The sequence below is a fragment of the Pinus tabuliformis genome, chromosome 5_2 (assembly GCF_031772625.1).
Source record: "Pinus tabuliformis cultivar Carrire ecotype Pingquan chromosome 5_2, CPIR1, whole genome shotgun sequence".
Lineage (NCBI taxonomy): Eukaryota > Viridiplantae > Streptophyta > Pinopsida > Pinales > Pinaceae > Pinus > Pinus tabuliformis.
The window spans coordinates 790,689,225-790,707,592 of NC_142306.1; the positions used below are offsets into that span (position 1 = coordinate 790,689,225).

Sequence of the window (18,368 nt, forward strand, 5' to 3'; positions counted from 1 at the left end):
TGAAGACCATGAAAAAAATTTCTACAGGACTTCCCAAGGGTACACTAGAGCATAGAGACACATGCAAAGGGTGTACATTGGGGAAGTACACCAAAGCTTCCCTTCATGAAAAAGAGAGTCGAGCACAAGTGATCCTTGATCAAGTTCACTCATATGTGTGTGTACCATTCTCAATAGCATCCATGACCAAGCACAGTTATTATGTAATATTTGTTGATGATTTTTCTTGTAAGTGTTGGATTTTCTTCATGCAAAAGAAATATCAGACGTTTGCTAAGTTTTGTGAATTTAAAGCACTTGTCGAGAAAGATTCTAGCAGGAATTTCAAAGCTCTCAGAAGTGATAACGATGGAGACTATGTGTCGAATGAATTCAAGAACTTTTGTGCAGCAGAAGGTATTTGACAGGAGGTTATAGAACCCCATAACCCACAACAGAATGGGGTGTCTAAAAGGAAGAACAAAATTATTGTGGAAGTGGCACAGGTGATGTTGCATACTCAGGGCCTACCATTACACTTGTGGGTTGAAGCATGCAACACAGTTTTTTATTTGCAGAACATAAACCCTCATTAAGTCCTCAGGATGAGTACACAAGAAGAGGTTTTTTTAGCAAAGAAACCAGATGTGGTACACTTCAAGATATTTGGTTCATCAATCTACTGTGATGTTACTAAATATGCATGGAAAAATCTAGAGCCAACAACTAAGTTGGGCATATTTTTGGGGTAAACTGATACACTTCACAACTATCGGGTGTACCTGCAAACCAACAGATGGACAGTGGTTCACAGAGATGTGAAGTTCGATGAAGAGAAGACCATGAGATGTTCCCTTGAAAAGGAGCTTTAGCTACATGCAATTGAGGAGATTTTAGCTCTAAAGGAGGAACCTCAGGATGACGTGGAGTAGCCACATGTAGAGGAGTAGGGAGTGGAAACATCCACTCATGTAGATACTTTCAGAGATGGGAGAAAGCACACTAGATAGGCTAACATATTATTGCATGATGTTAGAGAGAATGTGGGAGCACACACATCACAGCATAGGAAGAGGAGGTCACTAGAGAGGTACATTGTCTACATGGATCTGATGAGCAAGAGTGTAGAGATTGAGCCATCCTCATTCAAGGAAGCAGTGTAGCAACCAGTGTGGGTTGATTTCATGGTTAAGGAGTATGACTCCATTATCAGAAACAGTGTTTTGGAGGTGGTCCCAAGACCAGCAAACAAGTCAGTGGTGAGTTCTAGATGGATTTACAAGGTAAAGCAAGTAGCAGATGGGAATGTGGAGAAACACATGGCAAGATTTGTGGCCAGAGGGTTCTCTCAGGTGGAGAGAATTGATTACGATGAGACTTTTGCTCCTATAGCAAGTTACTCATCAATAAGATCTATTCTAACACTGTCAGCACAGATGGGATGGAAGATACATCATATGGATGTAAAGACAACATTCCTCAACAACATGATTGAGGAAGAGGTGTATATTGAGCAGTCTGAAGGATTTGAGACCTTCAACAGAGAGTCACATGTGTGTGGACTCAAGCGAGTGTTGTATGGATTGAAATAAGCACACCATGCTTGGTACACCAGGATTGAAATCTATTTCACCGGGTTGGGCTTCACCAAAAGTGAAGCAGATGAGAACCTTTACCATATTGGTGAAGCAGATGAGAACCTTTACCATATTGTGGTTCAAGGTAAATTGTTGATTATTGTTTTATATGTCGACGATTTGATTTTGATAGGCAATGAGAAGTTGATCAAGTCTTGCAAAGAGGATCCTACAAGAGAGTTTGAAATCAAGGACTTGAGGCTCATGCATTACTTACTTGGTATGGAAGTATGGCAAGGAGATGAGGAACTGTTTGTCTCTTGGGGCAAGTATGCCAACAAGATGCTAAAGAAGTTCCACATGAAGAGCAGTAAACCCATGGAGACTCCTCTAGCTGGTAACTGGAGGAAGGAGGATGCTACTTCAATTGAAGTAGTGGAGGCTACTATTTATAGACAACTTGTGGGTTCACTTATGTATCTGGTGAACACACGACCACACATGTGTTATGCAACTAACCATCTTAGTCAAACTATGGTTAAGAAAACCAAACTTTATTGGAAGGCAACCAAACACGTGTTGAGATACCTCAAAGGTGCCTCAGAGGCACCACTTAGCTTGGTCTTTGGTACATACGGACAGAGGGAGTGAAGCTTCAAGGCTTCACAGATGCAGATTGGGCAGGGAGTCCATCCGACAGGAAGATCACATTAAGGGGGAATCTTTAGTATTAGGTTAGCAGTAGTTTCTTGGTACAACAGGAAGCAGAGATCAATTGCACTCAGTTCAACAGAAGTAGAGTACATGGTTGTTAGTCAAGCAGCTTGTGAGGCTATCTGGATGAGGAAGATTCTTGTTGGTTTGTTTGGTCAGCAGATGGATCCAACAGTGATTTACTATGACAATCAGAGTTGTATCAAACTCTATGAGAATCCAGTTTTTCATGATCGGTCCAAGCATATTGACATCTGGTATCACCATCTTCGAGATTGTGTGTAGAGGAGAATCATGTTGCTAGAGTACATTCCTACAGAGGAGCAGGATGCAGATATTTTGACAAAGGCATTGTCAAGATGCAAATTCGAGTTTCACAGAGGTAGGATCGGGGTAGAAGATAATCCCTTTCTTATTGAGAGGGAGTGTTAAAAATAACAACAAGAAAATCCTAATTTAATTTGTCCTTGAATTAAATTGGGAATTAAATTGTAATTCTATTCTCATAGCAGCTTGTAGCAGTTAACTAAGTTAAGTTGACTTAGTTGGCTCAGTAAATTCGAGTTGGAAGTCTATCTAGATTCATGTAGAGTAATCCCTAAATTTTAGGGGCCCAGGTTGAGTTCTTATTGAGTTGTAATTATTTAATTCAGTTTAACTGAGTTAAATTCAGTTTAACTGAGTTAAATTCAGTTAAACTAGTTCTAACTAGTGAGTGGTCAAGAAAATTAAATTAGATTTAATTCACATGTAGTGATCAATCAGATAACTGATAACTCACTCATAAATAACTCATGTATGTCAGTTCAGAGGAAGACCCTGTTGATATTAGAGTTCAGGAACAGTGTACTATTAGTTGTATAATTTTCTGAGTTGTACAGATGGTGCATGCAATTAGTAGAAGGCCTATGATAGATTGCACGGTTGTGGTAAGGGATTTTCCCAATTAAATATGGGCTAATTCCCTTATGGATTGCGCAAGGAAGTAGAGGCTTGGCAGGCAATAGATTTGGCAAAGTGTTGGCTTGAGCTGGTTTGTGAAGCAGTGAAACAATTTGTACTTGTGCGGGGATTGTTCGGTTTGAACAAGCATTGTATGTTCTTCTCAAATCTTCTGGTTAATGCAATATAGATAGTCAGGGTTTTGAGCAGTTGTTTTCCCTAGAAAAATATTGTGTTATGTGCGATTGAAATTCTTCCTTTTCTGCTTCGTGATTTCATTGATCAATTTTTGTTTTTGCTAATGAGTAGAGTAGATTCATGTATTTTGTTTTAGCATATCACATAAGCAGTTTGAATCTACAGTAAAAGCAATCACATCTTAGCTACTTATGCCTTGGATGACTCCCTATCCCCTTTTTAGGCACTTTTGATATATCATAAAACAATGCATCAATGTCTTGATAATCTTATGGCCCATATGAACATCAAAACCTGGAAGAAACAATAAGATATTAGCATGATAAAAATTAAATTTAAAAGAAAATTATTTTAAGAAAAAACAAGTAGTAGCAAAATTGTTACATTATATATTCCACTGGGGTGTGAACTCTATATTTTTTATTTCTAATATTTTCTTCTTTTGATTTTCTGCTAAAAAAAAATTTGAAATCTTGTTGGATACAATGGATTTTTTCTCTCCCCAATAACAAACTCATTATATCTATTTTATTTGATCGAAGCCACATTGTTACCTCCAATAATATTCCAATCCAAATCAAAAGAGGAAAAGGTTTCTTTTTGTGGATCTTACACTTCAAGAGCTAGAAGTTGTTTCCATTTTGAACATCTCTACAAGATATATAACTCAAGTTAGTTTCTCATAAATTTTCAAAAAAAAAATAAAATATGTGCCATTGGAAAAGTCAATGAGTTTTATACTTAAAACACTATAAGGGTATCAAATTCCAATATTGTATCATGTTGATTATCATTTATCTCCCTGATAACAAACTCATTCTATCTATTTGATTTTATCTAAGCCATATTGTTACCTCCAATCATACTCCAATCCAAATCAAAAGAGGAAAAGATTTTTTTTTTGGATCTTGCACTTTAAGAGCTAGAAGTTGTTTCCATTTTGAACATCTCTACAAGATATATAACTCAAGTTATTTCTCATAAATTTTCAAAAAAAAAATAATATGTGCCACTGGAAAAGTCAATGAGTTTTATACTTAAAACATTATAAGGGTATCAAACTCCAATAATGTATCATGTTGATTATCATATTCAGTTAAAAATCTATAATTTCCTTTTTCCTATTTTTATTCACATATTAACATCTTTAAACTTTACATCTTGAAAATAGCCTGGAATTTGAATTTCAAAGTTATATATCCACTAAAACCACATCTTCTAAAGCTACAGAAATTTCTTTGTGATTTCCATTTTTGTTGCTTTAGAGGATGTGGTTTCTCTAAAATTACATGAGGAGTGTTTCTGAATTCGAGAGGTCACTTTTTGGGTATGCTATATTCCAATTGTTGGGTGCCACGTTTGAATCAAAGAAGCTAAAAGTCACAAATTTAAATGGTATTTACATAAAAATTATTTTCATCCAAATTTACTAACAGGTGAAAATGTGAGCCGATTGTATTAGAAATATTTTCATTTGATGTGCTCATTTCACCTCATAGTCATCTATTCATTATTATTCTTAAGTTTTAAAAATACCATGGTAACTAGGTAAACTAGATATGCTTTGGAGAGCTACAACCCCACTAATAAATAACTTTATCCTAATTTTTCAGAGAGAAAACCTTGCTGTCTTTAAGACAAGTGTGGTAGAAATTGTAAAACACACAAGCAACAACCTTACTATTAGTCTAATTTCCAATTTAATAGACTATGAAAAAAAAAATTAATATCCAAATCTACTTTAAATAATAAACTCTAAATCAAATATTTCATCATGACAAATAAAAATTCCTGAATTAAAACTTTAATCCATTTCCAAAAAAAATTAAACACTCTCCAAAACTAATTGATTACTAATCTCTAGCTATTTTTTCCAAAAAAAATTAAACACTCTCCAAAACTAATTGATTACTAATCTCTAGCTATTTTTTTTTTTTTTAATAGATAACCTATATAAAAAAACAAGTTTTATGGTGGTAAACCCTAAAACATAAGTGCTAAAGTGCGAATTTGTTTTTTTTATATAGATAACCTATATGAAAAAGACAAGTTTTATGGTGGTGAACCCTAAAACATAAGTGCTAAAGTGGGAAATCCAGCTCATCATGTTTCAAATAAAGATAAACAATATAACAAACTTGCACATAACATATAAAACTTGATAGGAAACATCGAGTTGGATAGCAGAAAACCCAACGCATCAAATTTTAGAGAAAACAACGTGCAAATAACATACAAAACACCAAATTTTACAGGAGGAAACCCAATCCATGAAAATCCACTTTACCCATATATCTCATTCATCCTAGCAGTCATAAGATTACTCAAAAACCGATTAAATTCTTTTATTGCTAATTCCAAATACACTCAGAATTCAACAACACGTGTTAGTTGATCCAATTCAGCATTCTGTTCTTGTTCTATTTTACAGCTTTGGAAATTGGAAGCTACCAATGATGGACTTATGGTTGTAAATGCAGAAGATTGCATGCATGGCCAACTACAAACAAAAAAAACAAAGAACCAGGTAGTAACATTACCCTACCAACTCCAAAACCATACAAGCTAACCTACAAAGACAACAGACAATCATCCAAGGGAGCAGATGCAAAGCATCCCAATTTCTTTTATCCCCTGAAGAATACCAAACGTTCTTTGTTGAATGAAAGGAAAACATGCCAAAACGCTACAAAATTGTATGTTGCATCAGTCATTTCAGGAAATCACAGCTGTAAGGGTATAGGGAATTCAAAAACCTGCAACGCAAAATCATAGGTCGGCAGTGCTCCTCAGCTATGAATCTTGCACCCATGTACGTAAACTGATAGAAAATGTTGAAGACTAAGTATGTTTTGAATTCGTATGGGATGGAGGGGTCCTGCAGAGCTAGAAGAAAAGGGACAGACGGTGGACATTAATTTAAATAATCAATTCGATGTCTACTGGCACCTACCCAGGTCGGCAGTTCTAAATTTTTTCAGTCAAGACATCTGGATGGTTTATAAACAGAGTCAAGACATCTGGATGGTTTATAAACAGAGTCAAGACATCTGGATGGTTTATAAACAGAGACTGTAAGGGAGATAGAGGTAACAGTGACTTGTTGGAAACGCTGAGGAGACAAAGTATAAATTCACACATAAAACACTTGATATTTATAACAAATGCAGTGAAGAGTATTTATCTTTTCCAACTAACAAGTTGTATTTAGCAAGTTGTGTTAAAATATCTTGCGAGAATAATTAAATTTTTAACCTGAGCCATATTTCTGCAGTCAACTCTAAAAGCATTGGAAAATTGAAGAGTTTTGCAAACACAAGTTCTTGGAAGCTGCGTGGTTGAAAACTTTTACAAATACAGGTTCTTGGAGGTTGCTTGGCTGAAAATGGGCCTCTGGAATGACCTTTTTATCACGACCCTCATCGCCAATCCGTCGAAACAAACGCGGCATTTCTCGGCTTCTAAAAGCGAGAAAACCATTTTTGGTTCATAGAAGCATTGGAGGTGCTGCCAAGTGGGGAGAAATTGGAGGCTCGAACCACATAAAGAGCAAGTAGTTGTAGCTTGCTATCTTTGCAGGGCAGGCTATCTAAGCAGTTTGTGGTTCGAGATCACCCAAATTGAAACAAAATTTCGGTTCTGTGGTTTCAATTTGATATACGATGATCTCGGAAAGTGATCATCATTACCTACCTCAGGAAAATGGCGAGCCCAGATATTTCGTCTATGACAATATCGTGATATTGGCCAGAATATGTCTCCTACTTCCGGCTTTGCTACTCATTTTGCTACACTTTTATGCCAGATGGAGTTCGGTATCGCCTGCTAGATTTTTCGGACGGACTCGACGGAGATCGGCTTCTACCGCTCCTCAGTTTTATATTACGGAAGAAGAACCAGAGAGGCTGTGGAACATGGGGCTGGATTCTGCGATATTAGAAACTCTGCCCATGTTTCTCTATAAATCACAGAACTTCACAGATGGACTGGAGTGCGCAGTGTGTCTGTGCGAATTCGAGGAAAATGAGAAAGGCCGTCTTCTGCCAAATTGCAGGCATAGTTTTCATGTCGAGTGTATAGACAGGTGGTTTCGTTCCCATTCCACTTGTCCCATTTGCAGAACCGGCGCCCAGCTGGAACAGCCAGTTTCGGAATGCGCTAGAGTCGAGCAGGTTTCGGTTACAATCCCAGGACCAATTACTTCAGGCTTCCAAGACAATCTGAATTTGCAGCAAGAGCAGAGTGGAAGCTGTGGAGAAGAGTACAATCTGCAGAAGCCAACAAATATATTCACTTGGGATTGGCAGAAGCAGAGGAAACCAGACATGGATGAGGGAACTTCTGGTGGAAGAGTGTTAATGCCTGAGATTGCCATTGAAATACCCAAGAGGCCCGACAGCTTCTCGTCTCCCGGGGAAGGCCATCAGCGTCCAGGTTCACCAAATGGTTGGCAGCGGTCTTCGAGATCTCCCGTTACTCCCCTTTGTTCGCTTACGCGGATAGTGAGCAGAGACATTGAGAGGAGTCAGGTCTTCCCATCCGATCACCCTGCTGAACGCGACACCGAAAGTGGGAATTGAAGTAGTCTCTGTCCCTTCCCTGGTGCAGAGGACCTCCCATGCCTTGAATTTAGTGTTGTGGTTACTGGTGGAAACAAGAGACACATGCCATTCATGTAAATTATATCGTAATCTGTGACTAAACGTAACTTATGTTGTAATAATCCAAGCAAAAATGTTTGTAAATGATCTGTAAATGATAATTGAAGTTTTTAATGAACTTTACTTTTTAATAGGTTAATTTTGTTTTAAATCTGATGAGTATCTTTTTAAGTTATATAATTTAGAATATATAATTTATTGAATGCGTGGAAACATAATTTTTTAATAAATCTATCTATACATGTAAAGTAATTAAAAATCATAATCTAATTAAAAATTTATCACCAAAATCCAATTGAAAACCCAAACAATAAAACCATTAAAACACATGAAACCCCTTTTTTTTTAGGTATAACCTATAATATTGAAATATTTTTTTATCTTTTAATTTATTTTTGCACGGGAAAAATTTTTTTTTTCATTAATTTATATAATCAAAAAAATTATACCACTTAGTTGGTTGTTTATTAGCAAAAAAGTGGACATTAGTGTGAGAATAAATATGCCTTTTTTAAATTAAATATTTTGTATGGCTTTCCAAACAAGATGCTTGACCATATCCAAGAATAAATCCATAATGCAAAAAGTTGTGTAGAGAGTCAAGACACAAAATATATAGATAAACGATTATTGAGTTGCTCAAAGGTCTTTTTTTCCTTTTTTCTTGTCAATTTCAATCCATTTTGAGAAGTTATTGGGCATAGATGACATGGAGGCAATGTTTGCATTTCCTTGAGGCACTTGTATTTCCAAAGGATCTGCAATAGTTGTTGCTTCCTTATCACTATCTAAGTAATCTGATTCATGAATATATTTGTGTCATCTCGTGGAAAAAGCCAAGATCATGGTTATGTCTCTCTCTTCTCCATCTGAGGGATCTAGGTGAGGGTGGTGATATGGTGGAGGAGGAGGGATCATAGATTTTCTGGGATGAATTAGTGTTGCAGTGGGCTGAGTTGAGGCTGAGGGGCTAAATTTAGTTGCAGTTGCTCGTTGTTGCTACTTGATATCATGCTTGTGAACTGAGGAATTCTTATATCCTCTTAGGTCTTTCCATCCTTATTCTTTTTATTGGCATCAAGGAGAATTCCTTTGAGAAGAAAGGAAAGCATTTTGGAAATGACCTAATTATTGATAGGACTTATAGTGGAAAGTTGTAGTCTAGTAATCCATCGGTTGCAAAAAGATTATGCCATTCCAATTGATAAGGATCATATTAGTAAACCATTTTCTAAGATCTATTTCAAGACAAGTGTGTGCAAAGGTTACAATACCCATCACAATCTTGTTTGTATCTACCTTAATAAAGTGGCCTAGGGAATTTCCTACATAAGCTAAGATTTATGGAGTTAACAAATGAATTGGCATATTAGAAAGTCTTATCCAAACTGAAGTGGGAAATGTGTTCATGGATACGCGGTTAAATTCAAGAAACCATGGTTGAAAGGAGAGATTAGAACGGCCCCATAACTAGGGTCCTTGATAAAAAAAACTCTTTGAAATTCCTCTTGGTTTTTGAACCAAAAAACAAAGAAACCCTTTGAATAAAAGTATAGATTCATATTCGAGGATCAAGTTTGATGCACCCATTCTCGGAGTGCAATTGTTAATGGTGAAACCCCATTAAAACAAGAGATGATGGCATTCCTCATATAGGTTAAGTTGAAAATATTAGGTTGTGGGTCTTCCACCTCTAGTTCTAGAATTTCTTCCACTTGTTCTACAATTAAGGTTGGTCGAGAGATCTTTGGGAGTCAATTTCTAGAACCCTCATTTTATAACATCCTTAATGGATTGTGTCTAAGAGAAAGAGGGTGCACCCCAACCTTTCGCTCCTCTATTCGATCTTGAGAGTAAGAGGATTAATGCATCCTTGGCTATACCATAATCTTTGAGCAAAATCCCTTTCTGAAGTTTCCTACTCCCATGTAGGAGCCACATTGATATAGAAGGGATTATTGTTTGATCTATGATTCTAGCTCCAAATGTAGATATAGAATCGGTAGCTCCCACCTGTAGAAATAAGGAACCTTTGTGGGAATCCTCACGAATATCGAAAAGATCAAGAGATTTGAAGCGACGACATGACATTAGAGGAGGGGAGAATCCTTCTACCAAAAATTTCCTCATGATTTAATAAATCTGGAGCAATGGTGACACAATGCATCAAGGGAATTTTGAGGTCTAAAATGAGCCTCCTAAGAAAATTTACAAACAAAATAAACTTTATAAGAACCAATAGGATTCAAGATGATGATGTCAACCATGGGGGATGATTCACCATTTTTGGAGTAAAAAAGTAAAAAGATTAAAAAATAATAAAATAATAAAACTACTTTTTCAACTCGTATTTTCAACTTATCTCCTTAAGGTTTTACTCAAATTTTGAGTTGGAGTACTCGTTGGATGAAAAAATTAAATTTAATTCCTCATCCAAGGAGTATCCATGTTACATACTTTCAATAGACCCTGCTACACGAAAAATGAGAAATACATGAAAAAACATGATTGCAATCACGTTTGTTCATGTATTTCTCATTTTTCGTGTAGTAGGGTCCATCGAAAGTATGCAACATGTGTACTCCTTGGATGAGGAATCAAATTTTGCATCCAATGAGTGTTTCCACTCGAAATTTGAGTAAACCCGTAAGGAGATAAGTTGGAAATACAAGTTGAAAAAATAGTTTTTTCTTTCTTCCCTCTAAAATTTGATGATACAATCTAATCTTATTTTATTATTTCCACTATTATTTTATAATTTCCCTAGGAGGCCCATTTTAGACATCAAAATTCCCATAATGGAGGGAGCTCCATATGAAGGGAAGATTCCTAGAGTTGAAAATCCTCCAAAGACAGGGCGACAATTGAACGTTATAGGGTTTCCATCACAATAACCGCCAACAAAGGAATCAGGTTTTGATAAGCCCAATGCAAAAATAAGCATTAAACTCATACTAGTGTACCCAAAATTTATAACCTTTAGAGAGGCCCAGTAAGCACTATGAAATGTCCATTGAAACAGATACATATTTCCTATCAATTGTACCATTTAGACTAGCATACCACACTCTAGTAGAACTGGCTAAACAAAAAAACATCAAAATGAAATTCATCATAGAATTAAGTAAAAGTTGAGAGGTCCACCTCATTAGGGTTGGTGTAACCCTAATTGCAACCACTTCGCCCTAGAGCGGGAGCTAATTAGCATGTTCAATCCAACTAAGACGAGCCCCCATATATTTTTGTTGGGGCACCACCTTGTCCAACATCAAAAAAATCTCCTCTTTGATTTCATTCTTTTCCATAGTTTCCTTTTTGCCAACCCTTTGCAAAGATCTATTTCGAAAAAAATGTGTGCAAAGGTTACAATACCCCTCACTATCTTGTTTGTATCTATCTTAATAAAATGACCTAGGGAATTTCCTACAAAAGCTAAGCTTTCTAGATTTACTAAAATTAATGGGAATATTAGAAAGTTTTACCCAAGCTGGAGTGGGCAATGTTATCATGGATAAAGGCTTGAATTAGGAAACCATGGTTGAAAGGAGAGCCTAGAACAACCCCATAACTAGGGTCCTTGATAGAAAAAGATTTGACAATCCTTTGGATTTTTTAAATAAAACAAAAAGAAACCCTTCGAACAAAAATATAAATTTGTAATTGGGGATCAGGTTTGATGCACCCATTCTCGAAGTGAAAATGCTAATGACCAAATCCAATTAAAACAATAGATGGTGGCATTACTCATATAGGTTAAGATGAAAATATTAGATTGGGGGTCTTCCACCTCTAGCTCTGGAATGTCTTATGCTTATTCTACAATGAAGGTTGGCCAAGAGAGATAGTCGGTTGTTGAAGCCATCAGTTTAGAACATCCTTAAAGGATTGTGGCTAAGAGGAAGAGGGTGCACCCCAATCTTTGGCTCCTCCATTTGATCTTTTGATTAAGAGGATTAATGCATCCTTCGCTATAGCATAATATTTGAGAAAAATCCCTTCCTAAATTTTCCCATCCACATGTAGGAGCCGCATTGAGCTTGAAGTGATTCTTATTCGATCTTGGATTCTAGCTCCAAATGTAGAGGTAGAGTTAGCAACTCCCACTTGTAGACATAAGGTACCCCCTTTTAGTGACCTCACGAAGACCAAAAAGCTTAAGTGATTTGAAGTGATTGCATCACCTTGAAGAAGGGGAGAACCCTGCTGCAAAAAAAATTATCATGGTTTAATGGATCTGGAGAGATGACGCCACAATGGGAGAGCTCCATATGAAGGGAATATTCCTAAAGTTGAAAATCCTCCAAAGAGAGGGCGATGACCAAAGGCTATAAGATTTCCATCACAATATCTACCAACAAAGAAATTAGGTTTTGATAAGCCCAGTGCAAAAATAAATATTGAAATCATACTAGTGTACCCAAAACTTATAGTATTTCAAGAGGTCTAGTAAGCACCATGAGATGTGCGTAGAAAAAACTACATAATGCCTATCAATTGTATTATTTAGAGTAGCATACCACACCCTAGTAGAGCTAGTTAACCAGAAAAACATCAAAATGAAATTCATCATAACATTAAATGTGAAGACGTCCACCTCATTGGGGTTGGTGTACCCCTGAATGCAACTAGTTGGCTCTAGAGTGAGAGCTAATTGGCCTCCAGTCCTACCGAGATAAACACCCATGTATTTTTGGTGGGGCACCACCTTGTTCAACATCAACAAAATCTCCTCTTTTGCTTCATTATTTTTCCACAATAACCATTTTGAGCAATGTTTTCATCCTCTTATAGAGGTTAATTATCAACAAGTATTGGTTTTGTCTGCTTTGGGTGTCCCTTATGCAAGACACCCATTAAGAAATACCCACTAATATTTCCAAATCAGAAAGGTAGCCTCGTTCAACCGCCATGTCTACCTAAAACTCAAAGAGCTCTTCTTAGACTGTTGTGGGGATCTTTCATGAAATATGCCAGAGAGAGCCTTGGCCCTAGAATGAGCACAAGAACCACCCAAAAATCCATGATTGTCGTTTCCTTGTCTGCACCTTGCTCTATGTTGGACCATGTTTCCAAACCCATGCAACCAGCCCAAACTTCGCCTTAAATGAGCAATATGGCACAGGTCTATGAACAATAAAAGAATCAAGGCTCAAATAACTTACACGCTTTCATAGTGAAGGTAGCAAGGTTGAGAGATCTCACACATAAACAATCGATGTGGAGGCAGCCTACACAAAAATAGCAATAATGGAGGAAAGGAAAAAAGAGCTCACACATAAAAAAAAAAATCGATGTTGAGAGAGCATACACAAAAATAACAATAATAGAGGAAAAGAAAACCGAAACCACATCACAAAAGACTAAAATGATATCAAATCCTATGTGAGGTTTAGTGCATTGAATGGTCCAACCCAAACCAACATCAATAATGACGAAGAATAAATCACTTCCACTACCATTTTCCCTTCCTATTTTGTGAACTACAAAGGTTCGATACGATCCAATCGCACACCTCTTCCAATCCACCTTGAAACATTAGCCCCACCCTTACCGCGTTACCATTTTAATACATAGCGGGCCACAAGTCATGCTCATTAATTATATGAAGTGATGACTCCCTCATTGTGTCCCATTCACTAAATTTAAAAATATTATAAAATAGTTTTTTTTATTATTATTTATTATATTTTTAAAGATATTAATAAATTATATTTTCATAATAAATTATATTAATAATTATTTAAAATATTGGTTTGTATTACCTTTTATATACTTAAATTTAAAAGCCACACATTATTGTTATGTTACTCTTATTATAGATTAATGAATAGACAAATATTATGTGATATTTTATCAAGCCATTTTGTATAGCTTATTATAAAAATTAACTAAATTATAATTTTATTTTAAATTATTATTATTAATAATTATGAAATGGATTAGCATATGAGTTAAATATATATTAACTAAAAAAAAAGATAACACAATTCTTAACTATGTAGATTTGCTCATTTAATTATGGATATTTTTTAATTTTTAATTTTGAAATACGATTTGTTACAATATTATAAGTCAATAGCATGGTTTATTAATCTCACATGTGAATTAATAACTCTCCAATATAATTTAATAAAATGTTGTCAACTAATTCTTTTTAGAGTTTTTGATTAAAAAGTGTGTTTATATGGTGTTTAAACTAATACATAATTAAATTTAGCCCAATGAAAAATCCTTGAAACACTTGGATTATACAGAGTTTATATATCAAATTTATAAATTTATTAAATTCTTACCAAATTTCAAACAAAATTTATAGAACAAGAAAAAATACGAAAAACCTTGAAAACCTAAAAATATAAAACAATTAGTTAAACTATGGCAAACAATCACCTTCAATCACCTTCAATGGTTAAACCTAATCTATGGAATTCACCTTCAATCATATCACCTTCAATGGGTAAATCTAATCTATGGAATTCACCTTTAATGGGTAAATCTAATATATGGAACTCACTTTCAATCACTTTTAATGGCTAAACTTAAAAATATAAAACAATTAGTTAAACTACAGCGAACAATTACCTTCCTTCAATCACTTTCAATGGATAAACTTAATAGCTGCCACTATAACACCAAGAGTACATTTAACAACGCAGTTGTCTATAACTGGACTTTTTGAAAGCTTTTTCGGCAGGTTTTTCCGGTCGGCAGGAATTTATTGGAATTGCAAGTTTATAGCTAGTTTCTGCACAATGAAAGCGTCCCAGGGGTTTTCCAGGGTGTTGAATCCAAATATGCAGTTAAAAAACCATTTTAACTGCAACAAATCAAGATTTAGCCTCAATTTCTTCCGCCGGATTCCGTCACCTGAATCTCCAAAAAGTCGCATTATAGACAACTCCTTTAACAACCTGCAAGCAGATATAATTTCTTATGATTTTGGCAAGCGCTGAGACTCCAACTAATAAGGAATCTACTCCTTAAACTGCACACCATAGCAAAACAATATACTCAAAATGATTTGAACCCTCACCTAATAAGTTTCACCCAACCGACCAATCCATCTCACCACACATCACTGTATTCCTTTCTACATTTCACAACAATATCTTTCTGTTGGTACAGAAGGAAGAAAAATCCCAGCTGGTTCCTTCCATCTCCGGCCAGGGCCGTCCAAAGCACGGCATTTTCGTTGGACGAACGTTACGACCTATCTATTCAATGAAGTCAACACGGAAACAGCGTACCCGGAGTCCGAACGACGCGGATGGCCATATTTCTGTAGTCAAATCTAAAAGCATGGGAAAATTGAAGACTTTTGCAAACACAGGTTCTTGGAAGCTGCGTGGCTAATCTGGAGTGACCTTTTTATAACGACCCTCATCGTCAATCCGTCGAAACAAACGCGGCATTTCTCGGCTTCTGAAAGCGAGGAAGCTTTTTCAGTTCATAAAAGCATTGGAGATGCTGCCAAGTGGGGAGAAACTGAAGGCTCGAACCACATAAAGAGCAACTAGTTGTAGCTTGCTATCTTTGCAGGGCAGGCTATCTAAGTAGCTTGTGGTTCGAGATCACCCAAATTGAAACAGAATTTCCATTCTCTGGTTTCAATTTGATATACGATGAGCTCGGAAAGTGATCATCATGACCCACCTCAGGAAAATGGCGAGCCCAGATATTTCGTCTATGACAATGTTGTGATATTAGCCATAATATGTCTCCTACTTCTGGCTTTGCTAGTCATTTTGCTGCACCTTTATGCCAGATGGAGTTCGGTATCGCCTGCTAGATTTTTCGAATGGACTCGACGGAGATCGGCTTCTACCGGTCTTCGGTTTTATTTTACGGGAGAAGAACCAGAGCGGCTGTGGAACGTGGGGCTGGATTCTGCGATATTAGAAACTCTGCCCATGTTTCTCTATAAATCACAGAACTTCACAGATGGGCTGGAGTGCGCGGTGTGTCTGTCCGAATTCGAGGAAAATGAGAAAGGCCGTGTTCTGCCAAATTGCAGGCATAGTTTTCATGTCGATTGCATAGACATGTGGTTTCGTTCGCATTCCACTTGTCCCATTTGCAGAACCGGCGCCCAGCAGGAACAACCAGTTTCAGAATCCGCTAGAGTCGAGCAGGTTTCGGTTACAATCCCAGGACCAATTACTTCAGGCTTCCAAGACAATCTGAATTTGCAGCAAGAGCAGAGTGTAAGCTGTGGAGAAGAGTACAGTCTGCAGAAGCCAACAAATATATTCTCTTGGGATCGGCAGAAGCGGATAAAAGCAGAGATGGATGAGGGAACTTCTGGTGGAAGAGCGTTAATGCCTGAGATTGCCATTGAAATACCCAAGAGACCCGATGGCTTCTCGGCTCTCGGGGAAGGCCATCAGCGCGTTTCACCAAACGGTTCGCAGTTGTCTTCGCGATCTCCCGTTACTCGCCTTCGTTCGCTTACGCGGATAGTGAGCAGAGACATAGAGAGGAGTCAGGTCTTCCCATCCGATCATCCTGCTGAACGCGACGCCGAAAGTAATCGAAATTGAATTAGTCTATGTCCCTTCCCTGGTGCAGAGCACGTCCCACGCGTTGAATTTTGTGTTGTGGTTACTGGTGGAAACAAGAGACACATGTCATTCATATAAATTATATCGTAATATGCGACTAAACATAATTTATGTTGTAATTGGCGAATCAATCCACACAAAAATGTTAGTATATGATCTGTAAATGATATTTGAGGTTTTTAATGAACTTTTCTTTCTCAATATATATATTTCTTGGTTAATTTTGTATCTTTTTAAATTCTTAAATTGGAGTATATAATTTATAGGATGTGAGGAATTTACCTTCTTTATAAATTTATTTTAAATATGAATCTAATCTAATTCTTTTATTTATAATTTTTTATAAGAAAATATTATTTAAATGTTTTGTATAGTTATTTAATTTTTTTAGATTTTTAGATTTTTTTATTTTATTGCACATGAGCAAGATTTCAATTTTGATGATGGATGGACACGGTTACACATCATACTGGGTTATACAATAGGTTACACATCATACTGGGTTGTAAAATAAGCCTCTAGACTCAATAAACCTGTTAGTTCAATAATTAAACATCATAATCTTATTAAAAAATTATCACCCAATTCCAATTAAAAAACCAAACCATAAAACCATTAAAATACATTTTTTTAAAGCTATAACATATAATATTGAAATGTTTCTTTATCTTTTAATTTAAGTAAATATCTTTTTAGCTTTAATTTATATAAATTAGACCACAACAAAATTAAAATAAAATTATTGAATTATTAAATTATAATGTGAAAAATAAAATAATATTATTGAATTATTAAATTATAATTTGAATGATTTTGGTTTTTTAATTATATGTGTGTGTGTGGGGGTAAGTTAAGATTTTATTAATTTAAAAAAAATCATTCCAATTAGTTTGTTCTTCATTAGTAAAAGAGTGGGTATCATTGTAAGAACTTTTATGTTTTTTTAAATTAAATATTTGTATTGCTTTTCAAACAAGATGTTACATGAGAGTGTTGGGATCTTAGATTGGTCATTTATTAGGAAAACTTGACTATATCCAAGAATGGACCGAGAAAACAAAAAGTTGCCTAGAGAGTCAAGACACACAATACATAGATAAACGATTACTATGTTGTTCAAAGGTATTTTCTTCCTTTCTTCTTATCAATCTCAATCCATCCTGAGAAGTTGTTGGGTATAGATGACATGGAGGCAATATCTGCATTTCCTTGAGGCACTTCTATTTCTGAAGAATCTAGAATAGTTGTTGCTTCCTTATCACTATCTAAGTAATATTATTCATTAATACATTCGAGTATTCTCATGGACAAAGCGAAGATCATGGTTGTGTCTATCTCTTGTCCATTTGAGGGATCTAGGCGAGGGTGGGGATATGGTGGAGGAGGAGGGATCACAAAGTTTGTGGGATGAGTTGATGTTGTGGTGGGATGAGTTGAGACCCAGGGACTAGATTTCGCTGCAATTGCTTGTTGTTGCTACTTGATATCATGCTTGTGAACTGAGGAGTTCTTATATCCTCTTGGGTCTTGCCATCCTTGATTCTTTTTATTGGCATCAAGGATAATTCCTTTGAGAAGAAAGGAAATCATTTTGGAGATGACCTGATTTTTGACAGGACCTATAGTGGAAAGTTTTGTTTTCGTAATCCATCGGTTGCAAAAAGGTTATGCCATTCCAATTGGTAAGGATCCTATTATGAGTGATTGGAGACTTCCACAGTGATTCATATTGTTAT

The 18,368-nt window shown here is 36.0% G+C and overlaps 2 protein-coding genes across 2 annotated transcripts; both read left to right on the forward strand.

Moving 5' to 3' along the window:
* The first annotated feature begins 6,874 nt into the window (after positions 1 to 6,874).
* On the forward strand, positions 6,875 to 8,123 carry LOC149161679 (RING-H2 finger protein ATL2-like). The gene has a single exon (XM_089435551.1). It carries the CDS (start codon positions 7,073 to 7,075, stop codon positions 7,988 to 7,990), a length of 918 nt encoding a protein of 305 aa, XP_089291677.1. The 5' UTR covers positions 6,875 to 7,072; the 3' UTR covers positions 7,991 to 8,123.
* A 7,378-nt stretch (positions 8,124 to 15,501) lies between these two features.
* LOC149161680 (RING-H2 finger protein ATL2-like) lies at positions 15,502 to 16,796 on the forward strand. The gene has a single exon (XM_089435552.1). The coding sequence runs from the start codon at positions 15,694 to 15,696 to the stop codon at positions 16,609 to 16,611; it is 918 nt and encodes a 305-aa protein (XP_089291678.1). The 5' UTR covers positions 15,502 to 15,693; the 3' UTR covers positions 16,612 to 16,796.
* The last annotated feature ends 1,572 nt before the right edge of the window (positions 16,797 to 18,368 follow it).